Source organism: Pseudorasbora parva, chromosome 10 (assembly GCF_024679245.1).
Source record: "Pseudorasbora parva isolate DD20220531a chromosome 10, ASM2467924v1, whole genome shotgun sequence".
In the NCBI taxonomy this organism is placed as follows: Eukaryota; Metazoa; Chordata; class Actinopteri; order Cypriniformes; family Gobionidae; genus Pseudorasbora; species Pseudorasbora parva.
In genome coordinates this window covers 39,368,072-39,383,777 of record NC_090181.1, presented here as the reverse complement: position 1 = coordinate 39,383,777, position 15,706 = coordinate 39,368,072, and the positions used below count along the sequence as shown (strand labels likewise).

The window sequence follows — 15,706 nt, the reverse complement described above, 5'->3', positions numbered from 1 at the left end:
GAGTTTTTAAAAGCCTCAGGAATCTTTTGCAGGTGTTTAGAGTTAATTAGTTGATTCAGATGATCAGGTTAATAGCTCGTTTAGAGAAACTTTTTATGATATGCTAATAATTTGAGATAGGAATTTTGGGTCTTCATGAGCTGTATGCCAAAATCATCAGTATTAAAACAATAAAAGACCTGAAATATTTCAGTTGGAGTGCAATGAATCTAAAATATATGAAAGTTTAATTTTTATCATTACATAATGAACTTTATCACAATATGCTAATTTTTTTAGAAGGACGTGTATCAACTATCAACTCGTCTTAGTTAAGGGAATAACATAGTTTAATATGAAAAAGCGGTGAAGTATCCCTTTAAACTTACACTAACACAGGAGAATACCATAGACTGTAAAAAAATATGGACGTAGCGTCCGTGACGTCACCCATAGGATTCTGATAAGCCGTTCTGAAGCTTAAAGTGGGGGCGAGCTGGGCGTTGCCATCTTGTGAGCGAGTCATCGCGTGTCACTCCCAGATAACAGAAAATGGGCAAAAAGGCGGGATGTGCGCGGAGCTGAGGTGACGCAATGACTATAGACGGCGGATAAATGGCTATCCACTTGTAACCACGCCCTTAATTATGCAGAACCTTAAGGCTTTATATAACGTAAACGAATGAGTTATAAAAAAATACCCCCCCCCCTCAGAGTTGTCATGAAGATCAAAATTAATCAAAATGTTCTGCTTTAAAGTTGAGAATTTTAACATGGGGCTCAATGAGATTCGGCTCCCTTCTGGAGCCTGTCCCTAGTGGCCAGTTGAGGAATTGCAGTTTACATTACTTCCGTATTGGCTTCAAGAGAGATCGTGGGAGGTTGCTGCTTGGAGAATACATTGGTATGTTTCTAAATGTTAATCTCAATTAAAAAAAAATGGCCAAACAAGGATTTGATATGCTGTAAAGAGTAACATCAACAATCACACCCTCTGCAGGCATTTGTTTTATTACACATAATGTACATGAAGTTGATTGTTTATAATATTATGCAAATTACATGATTTATTATAACAGTCTTGTTCAAAAAAATAACTTTCATTTGATATTTTATTTAAGCCAATTATTATTGTCTCATTATTATATATTTACCACAATTTTCTTTAATCCAATTTACTCGACTACCAGTCCGGTAGTCTTCCAAATCCAGATCAGGCTCCAGGAATCCAGGACCTGTGTCTAGACATGCCTGCAACTCAGCCCTGAAGTGTCAGCAGAGACTCCTCTGTGAAGGCCTTCTTCCTCCCCCTCTATACCAGTGGTTTTCAAACCTGTCCTGGAGGCACCCCAGCCCTCAACATTTTGTAGCTGTGTCTCATTTCAGAAGGCTGCGTCCTCCGGAGGTCGCATTTGAAGGCTCTGTACGCCATAAGGCCGTCTCATTTTAAAAAAGTGAGTAGGACACTCCGAATGCGACCTTCGAATGCGCCCTTCTTTCACAGGAATTCGGAGTGTGCATGAGGTGTATCCTTCATGGCTGGAGACAATTCTTTGCGTCGCTGTTAACAACCGTCATATTTTTTAAAATATTATCGGCTTGTTTCTCCAGCAACCAATGGGTGCTGAACTACTTCCGCTTTCTACTATTGTGCTTCCTGTTCAGTGGCTAACCTCTACTAGCGTGGACCATGATATCGACAGAGAAGGGAACATTACATTGATTAGAATAAGTTGTTTAAATGTTGTTAACATGAGCTCAGGTTCAACTTGTGCCTTTAATGGTTGCCATAACAATTCAAGATTTTGTCCGAAACGTCTTGCTTAAAGGGGATCGCACACCGGACGCACATTATATAGGCGCAAGCTCAATTTTTAATCGACTTTAGGTTTTTTCTTTTTTATTCAAAATATTCATAAACTTGCTACCTATGTCATCTATAGTAACTTATATAATGTGTCTGATATGAATAAAACAGTCGAATTATAACTGTCTGAAAGGATTGATATTGCCACTTCCAGAGACATCTGCGTGTTTTTGCTGCTACTTATGTGCATTTATATGTCTGAAACCTAAAATAAACATGATGTGGTGAAAACGCTGAGTAGTTGTGATGTGACGAGCACTGAGCGCGGCTGTTTCTGGCTCAGCGCCAGTCAAAGCGTGAAAGCACGTTTGATGGCACCAAAATGAGGAACCGAAAAATTCGAACATACGGCAGCACTCGCATGCATTGTACAAAGTTTACCAGGCAAGGACTGTTTTGCCCATGTTTTTGTTTTATCACTGTTGTAGTGAATCACTGAGGAGCTAGCACGTGCATCCATCGACAAACATTAGTGCTGCAACGACGCGTCGACGTCATCGATGACGTCGACTACGGAAATACGTCGACGTTCGTGAAATGCGTCGACGCGTCGTGTCAGACGTTCATCTCGCGTAATGTTGGCTCTATCACAAAAACCTAGACCGCGAATATCAAAAGTATGGGAATACTTTAAACAGAGGCCAAACAGTGTTTCCCACACATAGACTAATTTGTGGCGGACTGCCACATAATCAATAACGGCCGCCACATTCGTCATTCATTCATTTTTACGCTATTTAAAAGACGCACGCATATTCGTTTAGCTGCATTTCCTTAAATTCTCTCTCCGCCCTTTTGCGCGTCTCTTACTCACTCACACACACACGCGTTGCATTCGACCGTAAAACAAGTTTTATTGCATTTTAGCGCATTTAGTATGACATAGCCTTTAAAACCAGAGCAGTTGAATAACAGAGTTGCGACACGCCTTCATCACGCGGCAGCGCGCGGTCACGGCGCTCATATAATTCTAAACAAACCAGCGCGGTGTCAATCAATACAGACCAGTGTTTCCCAACCGGGATCCCGAGCAAAAGTTGCGGGGACGCGCTTACACTTCGGTTCATCTCGCATCTGATGACGCATCTTTATTATGGGTTGTAACTTGAAAATAATGCTGTATGTATGTTTCTGTCGATGGATACACGTGCTGACTCCTCAGGTACACTACAACAACAGCGATAATAAAAGAAAAACGTGGGCAAAACGGTCTCTCTTTGTAAACTTTATAAAACGCATGCGAGTGCTGCTGTACACGTACAGCATATGAGCAGTCATTTTCACCGTCATCACCCCCGTGTAGCAAGGAGACGCGAATGAGAAGATCTGTCTCTGCACTCGTCCCAAAGCGCGCAAATATTGAGTTATCTTTCAAATCCTGTGCTTAAACGGACAAACTCACAAGAAGTATGTCAAAATGTCATAGCCTACTCTATGCCTTAAGTGAACTTTATACAGAAAATACGACGACTATCCGTGGGTCTTAAAGGGGCAGTAGCCTTCACTGCTGTCTGTTTAATGTCAAACAAAAGATAAAGACATCACTCACTGCTCCTGACTGAATAGCTTTTGTAAGTTTAATAAGGATTATTTTTTAATTTTAAACCGTTAAATGTGTGGTTATTTTACTTTTGATTACTTAATTCCATTTCTCTACCTAAAAACTAATGTTAGACCTACCTGAAAATCCTGAAAAGCATTGTTTATTTTGTTCTCATCTTTGCTCAATAGTATTTATTTGTGCTGCTGCTTCTATTTAAGTTATCTGTTCTTATTTTCTTTATTTTCATTTGACAGTAGTCCTTTTTCCCCTGAACATAGCAAATACCGAACTGTACTGAAACGTGAACCTAAAACCGTGATACAAAGCGAACTGTGAGCAGTCTGTACTGTTACACCTCTAGCGTAACTTATGCGAGGGGGTGCCACAGAATTTCGAAAAATTTCAAAGGCTAAAAAAATTAATCGTTAGATTAGTCGACTAATCGAAAAAATAATCGTTAGATTAGTCGACAGAAAAAATAATCGTTAGTTGCAGCTCTAAAACAAAGCATTATTTTCAAGTTACAACAAATATTTGCCTCATCAGATGTGAGATGAACCACATACGTCCACACCGCAGATATATTGCTTTAGACAAGCACTGTTGCGATATCTGTTTTCGTCATCACAACATTTTGCCCGTATTGTTTTGATTATGAAAGTGAACCGAAATTGTTCAGAGGAAAATTGTCCAAAAGTGCATTCTCGGTTTTCGGTGGCCGACTACTCGGTGCATCCCTAGTGTGTATCCACCTTCATTTTTTTTGTCTATTTGTACTTCATCCATGGAGAAACACTGGCTTTTACAGCAAAAAAGATAAGCAAGCTATAAGCTATCAAACATACATTAAGCTTCGAACAGGAAAAGGACAACCGACCTCCTCAAACCTGCTATGATGAATCATGGCAGACTGATCTCATGAAATGGTGTATGTATGACACGGCAATTCGTATGCCATTTTGGCGTGCTATAAAGACGCATAATCGCTTTTTAGCGTGTTTATCAATGCTGTTTCTTTCTACCCCCCTACACTTCCCCTACCCCTAAACCTACCCATCACACACACACACAACCCCTAAACCTACCCATCACACACACAGCCCCTAAACCTACCCATCACACACACACACAGCCCCTAAACCTACCCATCACACACACACATAGCCCCTAAACCTACCCATCACACACACACACAGCCCCTAAACCTACCCATCACAAGAAACATTCTGGATTTTTACATTTTCAAAAAAACATAATTTAGTATGTTTATAAATCCATTTACCTTGTGGACAAACATATTCAGGCACCTTTTGAATGCGTAACTCAAACGCTTCCCTAAACCTACCCATTTGTGTATTATAAAAAACAGGATAACAGGCAGATACGACTGCAGGCATTTATTCAGAAAGTACAAATACTCCAAGTGTTCCGAGGCCAAACGATTGATTTATGTGAAGAAAATCCCCAAAAGCGATCAGTAACAACCGAGTCCATCCGCCAAAGATTAATACATTTCAAATATTGCCGCTGGAAGAACCGTCACGTCAGCTTTGACAGCATTGGCTCTCGTGTGTCTCGTGACCAATCGCATCATTCTCATCGTTGTCGTCTCGTGTATCATTTGAATCAGAAATATTAACGAGTGCGTGTGTGTTCTGTTCACGAAGGGGCGCGCGATCATAATTTCAACGACTAAAACGTTAAGATCAACTGTTCTTAACATGGAGATATCGTCTGACTTCAGAAGACTAGGAATGCAACATGAGTTAATACTTTTATACTATTTTTGGTCCGTTTTTGCAATAAATACATGTGACTGTACATTTATTTGCCTGTTACTTGTTTTATATTGTTGAGAGAGTTGCTCCAAAATATAAAATTAGGCTATAAATATTAATTCTGTCAGATCAGGTTGGCAGAATCGCACGGCGTAGACATGCACGCGGAGATGATGGTTTGTTTAGGCATAGACATACACACGGATAGCTCAATGCGTATAGATAACGTGCCACTTGCCTTTAGAAAGTGGCGTGTATGTTTACGCAAAGTCATGATGTCATGTTGCCTGTCAAGACAAGAAACATTTCATAGTAATTTTCAAGTTATAAATAATTTTCATTCATATAACTGGCGTGAGAGTGCAACGAGGCTGAACGTGTTGGCATAGCAACGTGGTACTTCCTGCCTGTGTGTCCTAAGAAATACGTCTCGTTTAATTCTGATTGAGGACACTCCGTATACTGCATCCTACACAGGATGTGTCCTCCGGACGCAGCCTTTGAAATGTAATGAAATGAGACACAGCTTGTGTTTCTCCCTCATTTAAAACACCTGATTCAACTCTATCACCTTGTTAGTAGAGACTGAGAACTAAATTGGGTGTGTCTGATAAGGGAGACATACAAAATGTGCAGGGCAGGGGTGCCTTCAGGGCAGGTTTGAAAACCACTGCTCTATACAGATAAAAAGTATGCACCCATATTACGTATTCAAACACGCTTGCCAGGCTGAACTTGTAATGTTTGTGTACATGCCGTGGCTGTTTTTGCAGATTCACCTTTCTTGGGGTTTGCTCAGGGATGATGGTGGTATAGTTTAAAAACTATTTCAAAACCTTTCATGGTTTGCGTTCTCCGGCTGCCAGGTGATGTTGCCGTGCAGAAGGGCGTCCGGAACGCATTGGGGGGTTTCTGTTTTGGCTGAGGATGGTGTTGGCGCCAAATAAAATAATGAATCAGTAACGGACAAAAGAAATGTATCAAACAACTTACTTTAGCTTCTCTTCTAAAGCAACATTAATTTCCTATTATCACTGTAAAGCTGCTTTGAAGCAATCTGTTGTAAAAAAAAAAAGTGCTATGAAGGTGACATGACCAAAATTACAATTTGGAGGGGAAAAAAGTTAGCCTTTCTTTCAAAATTTTACTTTCTTTTGCAATTCTGACTTTTATTTCTTGGAATTATAAGGTTTATATATCACAATTATGAGGGGACAAGTCAGAAAGTTGCAAAGATGGTCGCAATTATCTTTTAAATTTTTTTTATTTTGTGGTGGAAACAAGCTTCCATAGCAAAGAGATTGTAATTTATTTGGAGAATGCATCTCTTATAGATAATGAAATGACAGTAATGAGCGTTTGTTTTTCTTTATCACAATTTGTTAGGAATTTAAACCTTTCTTGCAAATATAACACTACCATTCCATTTACCTAAATAAATATGATTTCCTAGCCATCCTTAAGCATTGTGGAATAACACTCTTGAAATGAAATGCATAAATCTTTTCTGATTAGATTGAATGTTGATTATTTGATCAGCCATTTATTAAAACAATTGTTTCTTGCAGCACTACATCAGTGTTTCCCCTACCATTGTCCTGACGTTTGATTGCGTTTTTGTAAAAGACTAACGTTACGTCCAGATGTGATTCAGATCAAAACACAGATGGATAAGAATGAATCTCAGCACTCCTAAAGCTTGATGGTCTTATAGCTTGTCCAGGGTCTGCATTTTATTCAGTAACATTGGGCGGTTTTGATTTACATGCTGCTTAATGTTGATGATTGCAATCTTTTACATAGTGATGTCAATTTCAAACCACTGCTTCATGAAGTTTCGAAGGCTTACAAATCTTCTGTTTTGAGTCCATTGGTTCCGTTGACATATCAAAGGGTTTCGAAACAGTAATGACGTAACAAAGCCTCGTTTACAGAGACCATGTGACTTGGGCAGTTTGATATGCACTCCAAAGTGTCCAAACTGTCAAAGTCACATGGTCTCTGTAAACGAGGCTTTGTTACGTCATTACTGTTTCGAAACACTTTGATATGTCAATGGTTCACCACGAGGGGGGCGACGAGTCATGAAGTGATGAATGAATCATGAAGTCACTGAGAACCATTGAGCAAGTGTCTATGGATTTTACCTCATCTCTGATCAGGCCATCCTTAAAAATATTCTTGTTTGCCGTAACCCGACCGACCCTGTCAATTTAGGGCCGACTCAATTTTTTATTTTTTTTTCCTTTTAGTCCGACCGACTTGCCGGTTGTAAATTGGCTTTAAGACCGACCAATTTCTTTTTTTACTTTTCAAACAACTAATACAACAGTAATAAAATAATATGAATTATATTTTAGTAAGTATTATAAATGTATAAATTGCCTGGGCCATACAAACGAAGGCTACGTTCTTTCGTTTATAGAAAAACCCGTGACGTCATCTATGTTTACACTATGGTTAACGGATGTCACACTATGATGTCACACTATGGCCTGCACGTGCGTTCGTTTCGGTTCGGCTCATACTCTCATTCACTGTAACGTTAGACTATTAAAGCCTTGTCGGAGATTTCGCCGTGTGACAGGAGTCAGGACCATGGACACGTTACACACACCGGGCAAGTGCACTGCAGAAGGGAGGGCTTAGTTTGAGCCCCTGCCCTTTTTGAAAATGAATCAAAAGTGCCGCTCTCAACATTTATCATTACTATATTGTGGCGAATAAAACAGATTTTGAATTATAATTAATATAACAACGTGTACAAAACAGTAACAAATGGCGGAAAAGCCGTTTATCTTGTCTCTGTCAGTCTGAAATGTCGTTGTCATAACGCGTTGCTATGGGTAGCGTGTGTTCTGCTCGACCCCAGCGCGTGGTGGGAGCGGCGGCACTGGTTGTAACTTGAAAAATAATGCTTTATGTATGGTTCTGTCGATGGATACACGTGCACTACAACAGCGATAATAAAAGAAAACATGGGCAAAACGGTCTATATTTGTAAACTGTGTTCAATGCATGCGAGTGCTGCCGTATGACCAGTCATTTTCGCCATCATCACTCAGTATATTCGCCAGAAGACGCGAATGAGAACCCTCTGCAGTAAGAGAAGATCTGTCTGTGCGCAGCGCACGCACGTCTCACAGCGCGCAAATATTGAGTTCTTTCAAGTCTTGCGTTTGAACGGATAAACTCACACAAAAAGTATGTCAACATGTCGATCTTGATGAGTATCCATCAGACAGTCTATATCCCTTAAGAGAACTTTATACAGTTGAGAAAGACGATGCATATCTCTGTATTAGGTCTTAAAGGGGCAGTAGCCTTTACTGCTGTCTGTCAAACAAAAGATAAGGACTCACTCACTGCTCTTGATTGAATAGCTGGTTATAGCTACTTAATTAATTGAATTCATAAAAACAACTTTTTGCTTTTTAATATTCAAATGCACTAGTCTATATCACCAGATGCGTTGGTCTGGCAAGAAGTGCAAGCCACTTCAGAGACACAGATAGTTGCGTGTTCTGAGTTAACACAATCCAGCATAAAAATAAGAAACATATCACGGGAAAATACTAAAACGGGAAGACAGCGGGAAAAGAGCTAAAATACGTGAGAAACCCGGAAAAAAAGGGAGGGTTGACAGCTTTGAGTCAATGACAGCTAGCTGGTGGTTGGACCCTTTTCTTAAAGAATGCACCTGAAATTTATGCAATAAACATGTTTTTGACAAATATTTCAATTTGTTTGTGGTCTATATAGCCTGCAATTAGCCTACACGCCCGAAGGCACGGCTTGAAGACCCAGTCAGTGATGTCACGATATGCCAATTTGTTTAAATTCATACCTACGTAATCACCATCACCAAAAATGTACATTTTTTTTTTTTTGTATTAAAATTTGAAAAAAAAAATATAGACCTACCTACCGACCCTTTTTTTAATTTTTTTTACTGTTACTGCAAACCAAAATATTTTTAAGGATGGCCTCAGTTTTATACATTTGTAGACGTTTTAATTAGACATTTTAATTACTATAATTAAAAGAAATAATAGTAGTTAATAGTCTCGTATCGGTTTATCTGAGCCATCCATGGAACAAACCAATCAAGCCCTGGTAGTTGATAACATATAGTCTAGACTCTAGACACTTAATATTTACTTTTATTAGATTATTAATTACTAGCATTTGAAATGTTATGTTCAAAAACATTTGCAATAGATTTGTAAATGTTTTTATGCATTTTTGGCTTTTTTTGTTGCATTTACACTGTTCTGACCAGCAGGGGTCGCTGTGGAGATGGTTGTCTGATTGATTGGAAGCTTTGACACAATATGGCACATTTGCTTCAACTGTTTTTGTTTGTCATCTTCATGTCCTTTGATCAAGAGAGGCATAAAAGCACCCTCTACTGTATAAAGCCTTGTTTATACTTTTTCATACTATAAATTAATTTTTATTTATTTATTTTTTTAGATTTTCTCCATTTATGCTCTTTAACCATTTGGAAAGACAAGATTCAACCAAGATGTGTTCAATTCCTGGTTTGCCAGAAGTTGGATCCAATACGACTGTTCATATCTCAAGAGTCACTTTAAACCCACACACTATCTTAGTGGAATTTGGGGGGAATTTAAACAATGGAAAAGAGTCCATTGATGTATATCAACAACTAAAAAAAAGCATTGAAGCCCTTCGGAAACCACAGCAAACTTTTGAAGGCAAACTTGGAGAAGTATGCTTAGTAAATGAAGATGGAGCGTGGCACAGAGCAAGGATACTTTCAAAATCTAAACCTGCATACAAGGTGTTCCTTATTGATGATGGTAAATTACTTTGGGCCTCAAGCAAAGTTTTGACAAAATGTCCACACAACCTTTGTAGTCTACCTCCCAAAGTAGAGCTTTGTATACTGGCCTGTGTATCACCTCTGTGTCTTGAGACTGCATGGTCTCAGGCCGCTTTAGAGTTCATCAGATCTTTGTGTGGGAAAAACATCTCTGGGTGTGTTCAGGATGTGATAATGCCTTCCAGAATTATTCTCCTTGACATTCCAAGCATATCCAAACAAATGTATGAACTTGGATTTGCTAGAAAGGTGCCTAATGAAGACTTTAAAAGCCTTGTAATGCATTCATTGTATTTGCCAAGAATTCCTTCCATGCAGACAAACATTGCAACTACAAATGGCCAGAAGGAGACTGCCAATGATCCTGACAAGTTGCATCAATACTTGTGTCCAGAGTTGTTGCCTGGAACAATTGAGATTGTAACTGTAACACAAGTTGTTCATCCATTGAAAATCTTCTGCAAACTGCATGTCTTTTCACATGAGCTCAAGAAATTAAGTGGTCAGCTCCGCGAATACTATGAAGATGCATTCTCTCCTCAGATGCCTATGCCGCTGTCTGATGGGTCTCCATGTGCAACCAAAGGAAGTGATGGCAATTGGTATCGATCTTTACTTCAGCAAAACAACATATCTGACGTTGTCAAGGTCTTTCATGTCGATTATGGAATTGGAGATTTTGTTAAACTCTGCAATATCAGACCCTTATCTGCAAGGTTCTTCCAATTACCAGTTGTCACCTATGCATGCTCGCTACATGGTGTCATTGAAAAAGGCTTTGGGTGGAGGACTGATCAGATAGATTATCTGAAGTCTGTTGTACTCAATCAAATCCTTGTTGGAAGATTTGAGCATTACAGTGAGCATGAATGTGTCTATTATATAACTCTTTATGGAAATGACAATGTTAATGTGAACAACACATTTGGTCGTAGAGAGCAGTGTTTGTCAGTGACAGAGAGGATTTGTGGTGACCCAACTCTTGAGACCCTAAACAAAGTGAAATGCAAATATATGCTTGACAGGAATGTGTCTGTACATTCTTTTCATTCACCCGATTTAACCAGATGCTCCAATTCTCTTGAAGATGTCACTGCAGTGAGACCTTCTAAAACTGAAGAAAACCCTGCAGTCCAAGGGCTCTCGCCGAATATTGCTGCAGCTCTACCCCTTCAGAGTGACTCATATGTTGTTGATTTACCACCTCAAATTGAAGTTGGCGCAAAGGAGACTGTACGAATAACCTGTGTCCAAAGCGTAAACCAGTTCTATGGCCATTTTGCACAAAATACTGAAACGGTTAGGAAAATGACCAAAGATATTCAAATACTGTGCCGCAAGCGACCACAAGCAAAGTTTTCAATTTCCCCTAAGATGATGTGTCTTGCCAAGTATGCAGATGGGCAGTGGCACAGAGGACAAATTGAATCGACGTATCCAAAAATACTTGTCCAGTTTGTAGACTATGGTGACTTGGTAGCTTTGGATAAATCTGATATTCTGCCATTTCCTCCAAAAGAAAGTGTGATTGCATCCACTCCCATTCAGGCTGTTCAGTTTGGACTTTTTAATGTAACGTTACCTGAGACATGTGAGATTAATGAGTGGTTTAAAAACTACGCTACAGACTGCAAGTTTACTGTAATAGTGAAACAAAATTCCACAGGCAAACTTTCAGTGGAGATGTATAATGAAAAAACAAACGTCAACTTAAAAATTAAAGAGCTGTGGAAAAAGACCAAAAGAAACCTCGGCGAGGGAACTGACAAGACTCGTACTTTCAAGGAGTCTTCAGAAGGAGTTGAGTCTAGAGGCACAAGACCTAATTCAAGCACTGCATCACAAGCACATAAGAGAACTTCTACTAAAGTCATGAAACCAGTTGTTCAAGGTACATTGGAACAAAACTTCCAGTCTGTTACTAGTCAAACAACTGGACACCGTAGCAGTAGGCCTGCTTTACAGCAACAAGTGACATATCCTAAGCTCATTGACCTTCCCTCGAGAGCCTTTGATGCGGAATATGTTTCTGACATCTATGTTTCACACTGTAATGGTCCATCAAGTTTCTTTATACAATTGACAAGTGATGAAGATGAAATATTTTCCCTTCTCGACAAACTTAATTCTGCTCCGTTAAGTGATGCACAAGTTGAACTAAACTTGTTGCAGTCAGGTGACCTGGTGAGAGCTGAATATCCTGCTGATGGAGCCTGGTATCGTGCTGTTGTTCAAAGCAAGAGAGATGGCATGGTTCAAGTGCAGTTTATTGATTTTGGGAATGAGGAAAAACTTCTTCACACTAAAATAAAGCAACTTGGCAAGCAGTTCCTTTGCACCCCCAGGCTCAGTATTCATTGCACGCTTGAGGATGGTAGAAGAAAAAGAGATTGGACCCAGGAAGAGATTTTGAATTTCAAAAAGGCAGCAGGTGAAAATGGCGAGAAGAGAATTCAATGCAAGTTTATCCAAGAAGGCATATCTGCTTGGCTTGTCCGTTTAGAACACCAGGGTGTTGTATTGGAAGGGCCTTTGTTTAATGCTGCTCTCAAATCAGTTCCTCAAACTGAATCACAAATGTGCTGCAACGAAGATGTCCAGCTGTTCACATTTAAGGAACCAGCTATAACTCAAGGACAAATTGTAGAAGCATATGCTTCATCTATTGACGGACCAAATTACTTCTGGTGCCAGTTCAAAAACTCTGAGGAACTTGACAAAATCTCCTTGCTTGCACAAGAAATTGGAAACTGTAATCAAACTAAACCAATTCAGCCAGGTCAGTTGTGCAAAGGTGGACCGTGTATAGCACGCTTTTCTGACCAGCTGTGGTACCGTGCACAGGTTATCAATACACATGATAACACGGTCTCTGTTCTGTTTATAGATTATGGAAATGAGTCTGAAATTGATCTGAACTACATTAAGTCCCTGCCTGCCAAGCTCCTGGAAAGCCCACCACAAGCATTTTGTTGTCAATTAGAAACTTTGGGGTCCGTAGATGGCACGTGGAGCGACGCTGCAACTGATGCATTTTTTGAGCTTCTAGTGGATGAACCTTTAAAAGTGACCATTCGGAACAATGTAATGTCCTCTGACCTTCCAAAGTGTCCTCGGTATTGCGTCCTTGTTGAATGCAAGGGGCTTATTGTTAATGATCTTATGAAAGATTACTGGTGTGACCCTAAAGCTCAAGCCTGTAACAAAGTGAGAGAGCCTGTTAAAACAAAACCCTCTGTAGGTAAGGACATTTTTGGAGTAACAAGCTCTGAAACTATTCAGAAAGGTAAAACTCCCAAGCTTAATTCTAGTAGCAGACCATCAAATGATAATGTTAACCCTGACCTTAAAAGCTTTGAGTCACAGATTTCTCAAAATGAATCCAAACAAGAAGAAAGATTACAGAACAATGATGGATGTCAGTTAGAATGTGTTGCAGCCATGACCCTAGATCAAAGCATTACAAACCCAATGTCTATTGACGATGGGCATACTGTGGTTCCTGAACTATCAGCACAGTGTTTACCTCAAGTTGGAGATCTTCCTCCTCGTGTGATAGAACCAGGTACAGTGTCGGAAGTTTATGTTTCGCACATCAAAAGCCTGACAAGTTTTTTTGTGCAATTGGCAATGGATGAGAATACATTATTCACCATCAGCGAACTATTGAATTCCCCTCAGCCATCTGAGAAAGATGAAATTAATGCGTTCAATGTTCAGCAGGGAAGTTTAGTGAAGGCCATGTTTCCTGAAGATGATTCCTGGTATCGTGCTGTTGTGAAGGACACAACTGAAAATGGCAGGATTCAGGTAGAGTTCATAGATTTTGGAAATGAGACCACTGTATCTCCTCTTGAAATTCGCAAACTTGATGAGCGGCTTTTGTCGTACCCAAGGTTCAGCGTTCACTGCAGTTGTAGTGTAGATGATCGATTCAAGACTCAAGAAATGGAGCAGATATTTCTCTTCAAAAAAATATTTGGTGACGCTGGTGAGAATATTCTGTCTTGCAAGTTTATCAAAGATGATTTCATCAGTTGGGAAGTTCAAATGACTCCCAGTGGCAGCTCATCAGATTCGTTGAGTGAGAAATGGGATAATTTAGACTTGAATGCCTTACTGGCAGTTTCCAAACCTATGAAGGAGACATTACAGCTGCTCTTCAAGAAACCAGATGTATCTGTGGGACAGATGGTAGAAGCTTTTGCATCATGCATTGTTGGACCAAATTATTTCTGGTGCCAGTTTTCAAACTCTGAAATGCTTGACCAAATAACCCATGTTGCCCAACAATATGGAAACTCTAGTGAGACTCAGCCAATTCTGCTGGATAATTTGGCTCCTGGAAGCCCATGCTTGGCTTGTTTCTGCGATGATCTGATGTGGTATCGTGCACAGGTTATTAATAAATGCACAAACACCATTTCTGTCCTATTTGTTGACTTCGGAAATGAGTCGGAAATCAATGAAGGCTCTGTTAAGGCTCTACCTTATGACTTGCTGGAAAGTCCACCTCAAGCTTTTCTTTGTCAGTTAGAAGGATTTGATCTGTCATCCGGATCGTGCGACAGTGTAGCTACTGATATATTCTATGAGCTTGTTGTGGATCAGCCTCTGAAAGTAACTGTGCAGTGCATTGCTAGTGCACTGGACCCTAATAGCCCTCCATATTATGTTAAAGTTGAGTCTCCGCAATGTCTTGTAAATGAGCACATGGCAATGTTTTTGAGTAATTTTGCACAACATAATCAGAACTCTGCAGAGGTGATTGAATCCCATGAGAAAAACACTGCATCAACATCTGTAAATCAACCTGTTTCAGTGGATAAAACAAGTGTGAACCTTTCAGTCTCAACAGAGGAAGATCAACCTGTTTCAGAGGATAAAACAAGCGTGAACCTTTCAGTCTCAACAGAGGAAAATCACACAAATGAACCTCATTGTGCTGCTGAACAACTTGGAGATAAAAAAATAAAGTTGTTCATAACAAATGATGAATTGCATGATGTACCTGAAAACAAGTTGGATGATCTGCTTGGAGATGTCATTGCGAATGATCCTACAAAGACCAATTCAGTTTTAAAAATTCGAGAAGTTTGTCATGAATCAGATGGAGTTCCTGTTGGATCAGCTAAGCCAATGCTTCTGCATACTGAGGAAAATGGAAAAGATCTGGAAGATTCTGATAAAGGTTAGTACATTTTTGATAACTTCCTATATGGGATTATTTTTCAAATTGAATAGAATTATTTATTTTAGGGCAACATTTTTAGGTTTTGGTTACTTATAAGCTCACAGGTTTTGTTTTCTAGCACTGGTTTGTTTCAGTACTTGGGTATAGTATTCTCTCTGACGCTCTCCACCTAATTTCTCTAGAGGAGTACTTTAATTTAAGGCTAGAATACATTGTGCTACTTTTGCATATATTTTCGTCACAATTTACAGTCTGAAGAGTCAGTGCTAGCTGTTGAAAGTGTGCTGTTTTTGAGCAGTCTGGTTTGACAGATTAGCATAAAATTGTGTATGATGGCCACCGTCTCAGATTATTTAAAAAAAGTTAAAGGTCTGGTGTCAATTCTTTTTACCTCACTTAATACTTACATCTGAGGAAATTTGATAGATCCCAGATCTTCTAATCGTGATAACTGACATCTGGCTTATTTGGTTCTTCAAAAAAAAAAAAAGTGGAT

General features: G+C 39.5%; 1 protein-coding gene across 1 annotated transcript in view; it reads left to right on the top strand.

Annotated features, from left to right (window-relative positions):
• The window catches only part of LOC137091552 (tudor domain-containing 6), a 28,336-nt gene that overhangs the window by 8,866 nt on the left and 3,764 nt on the right, over window positions 1–15,706 (top strand). Inside the window, exon 2 of the mRNA XM_067456092.1 lies at window positions 9,644–15,207. Coding sequence (XP_067312193.1) covers window positions 9,657–15,207 — 5,551 coding nt within the window. The 5' untranslated portion in view covers window positions 9,644–9,656. The remainder of the gene's footprint in view (window positions 1–9,643; window positions 15,208–15,706) is intronic.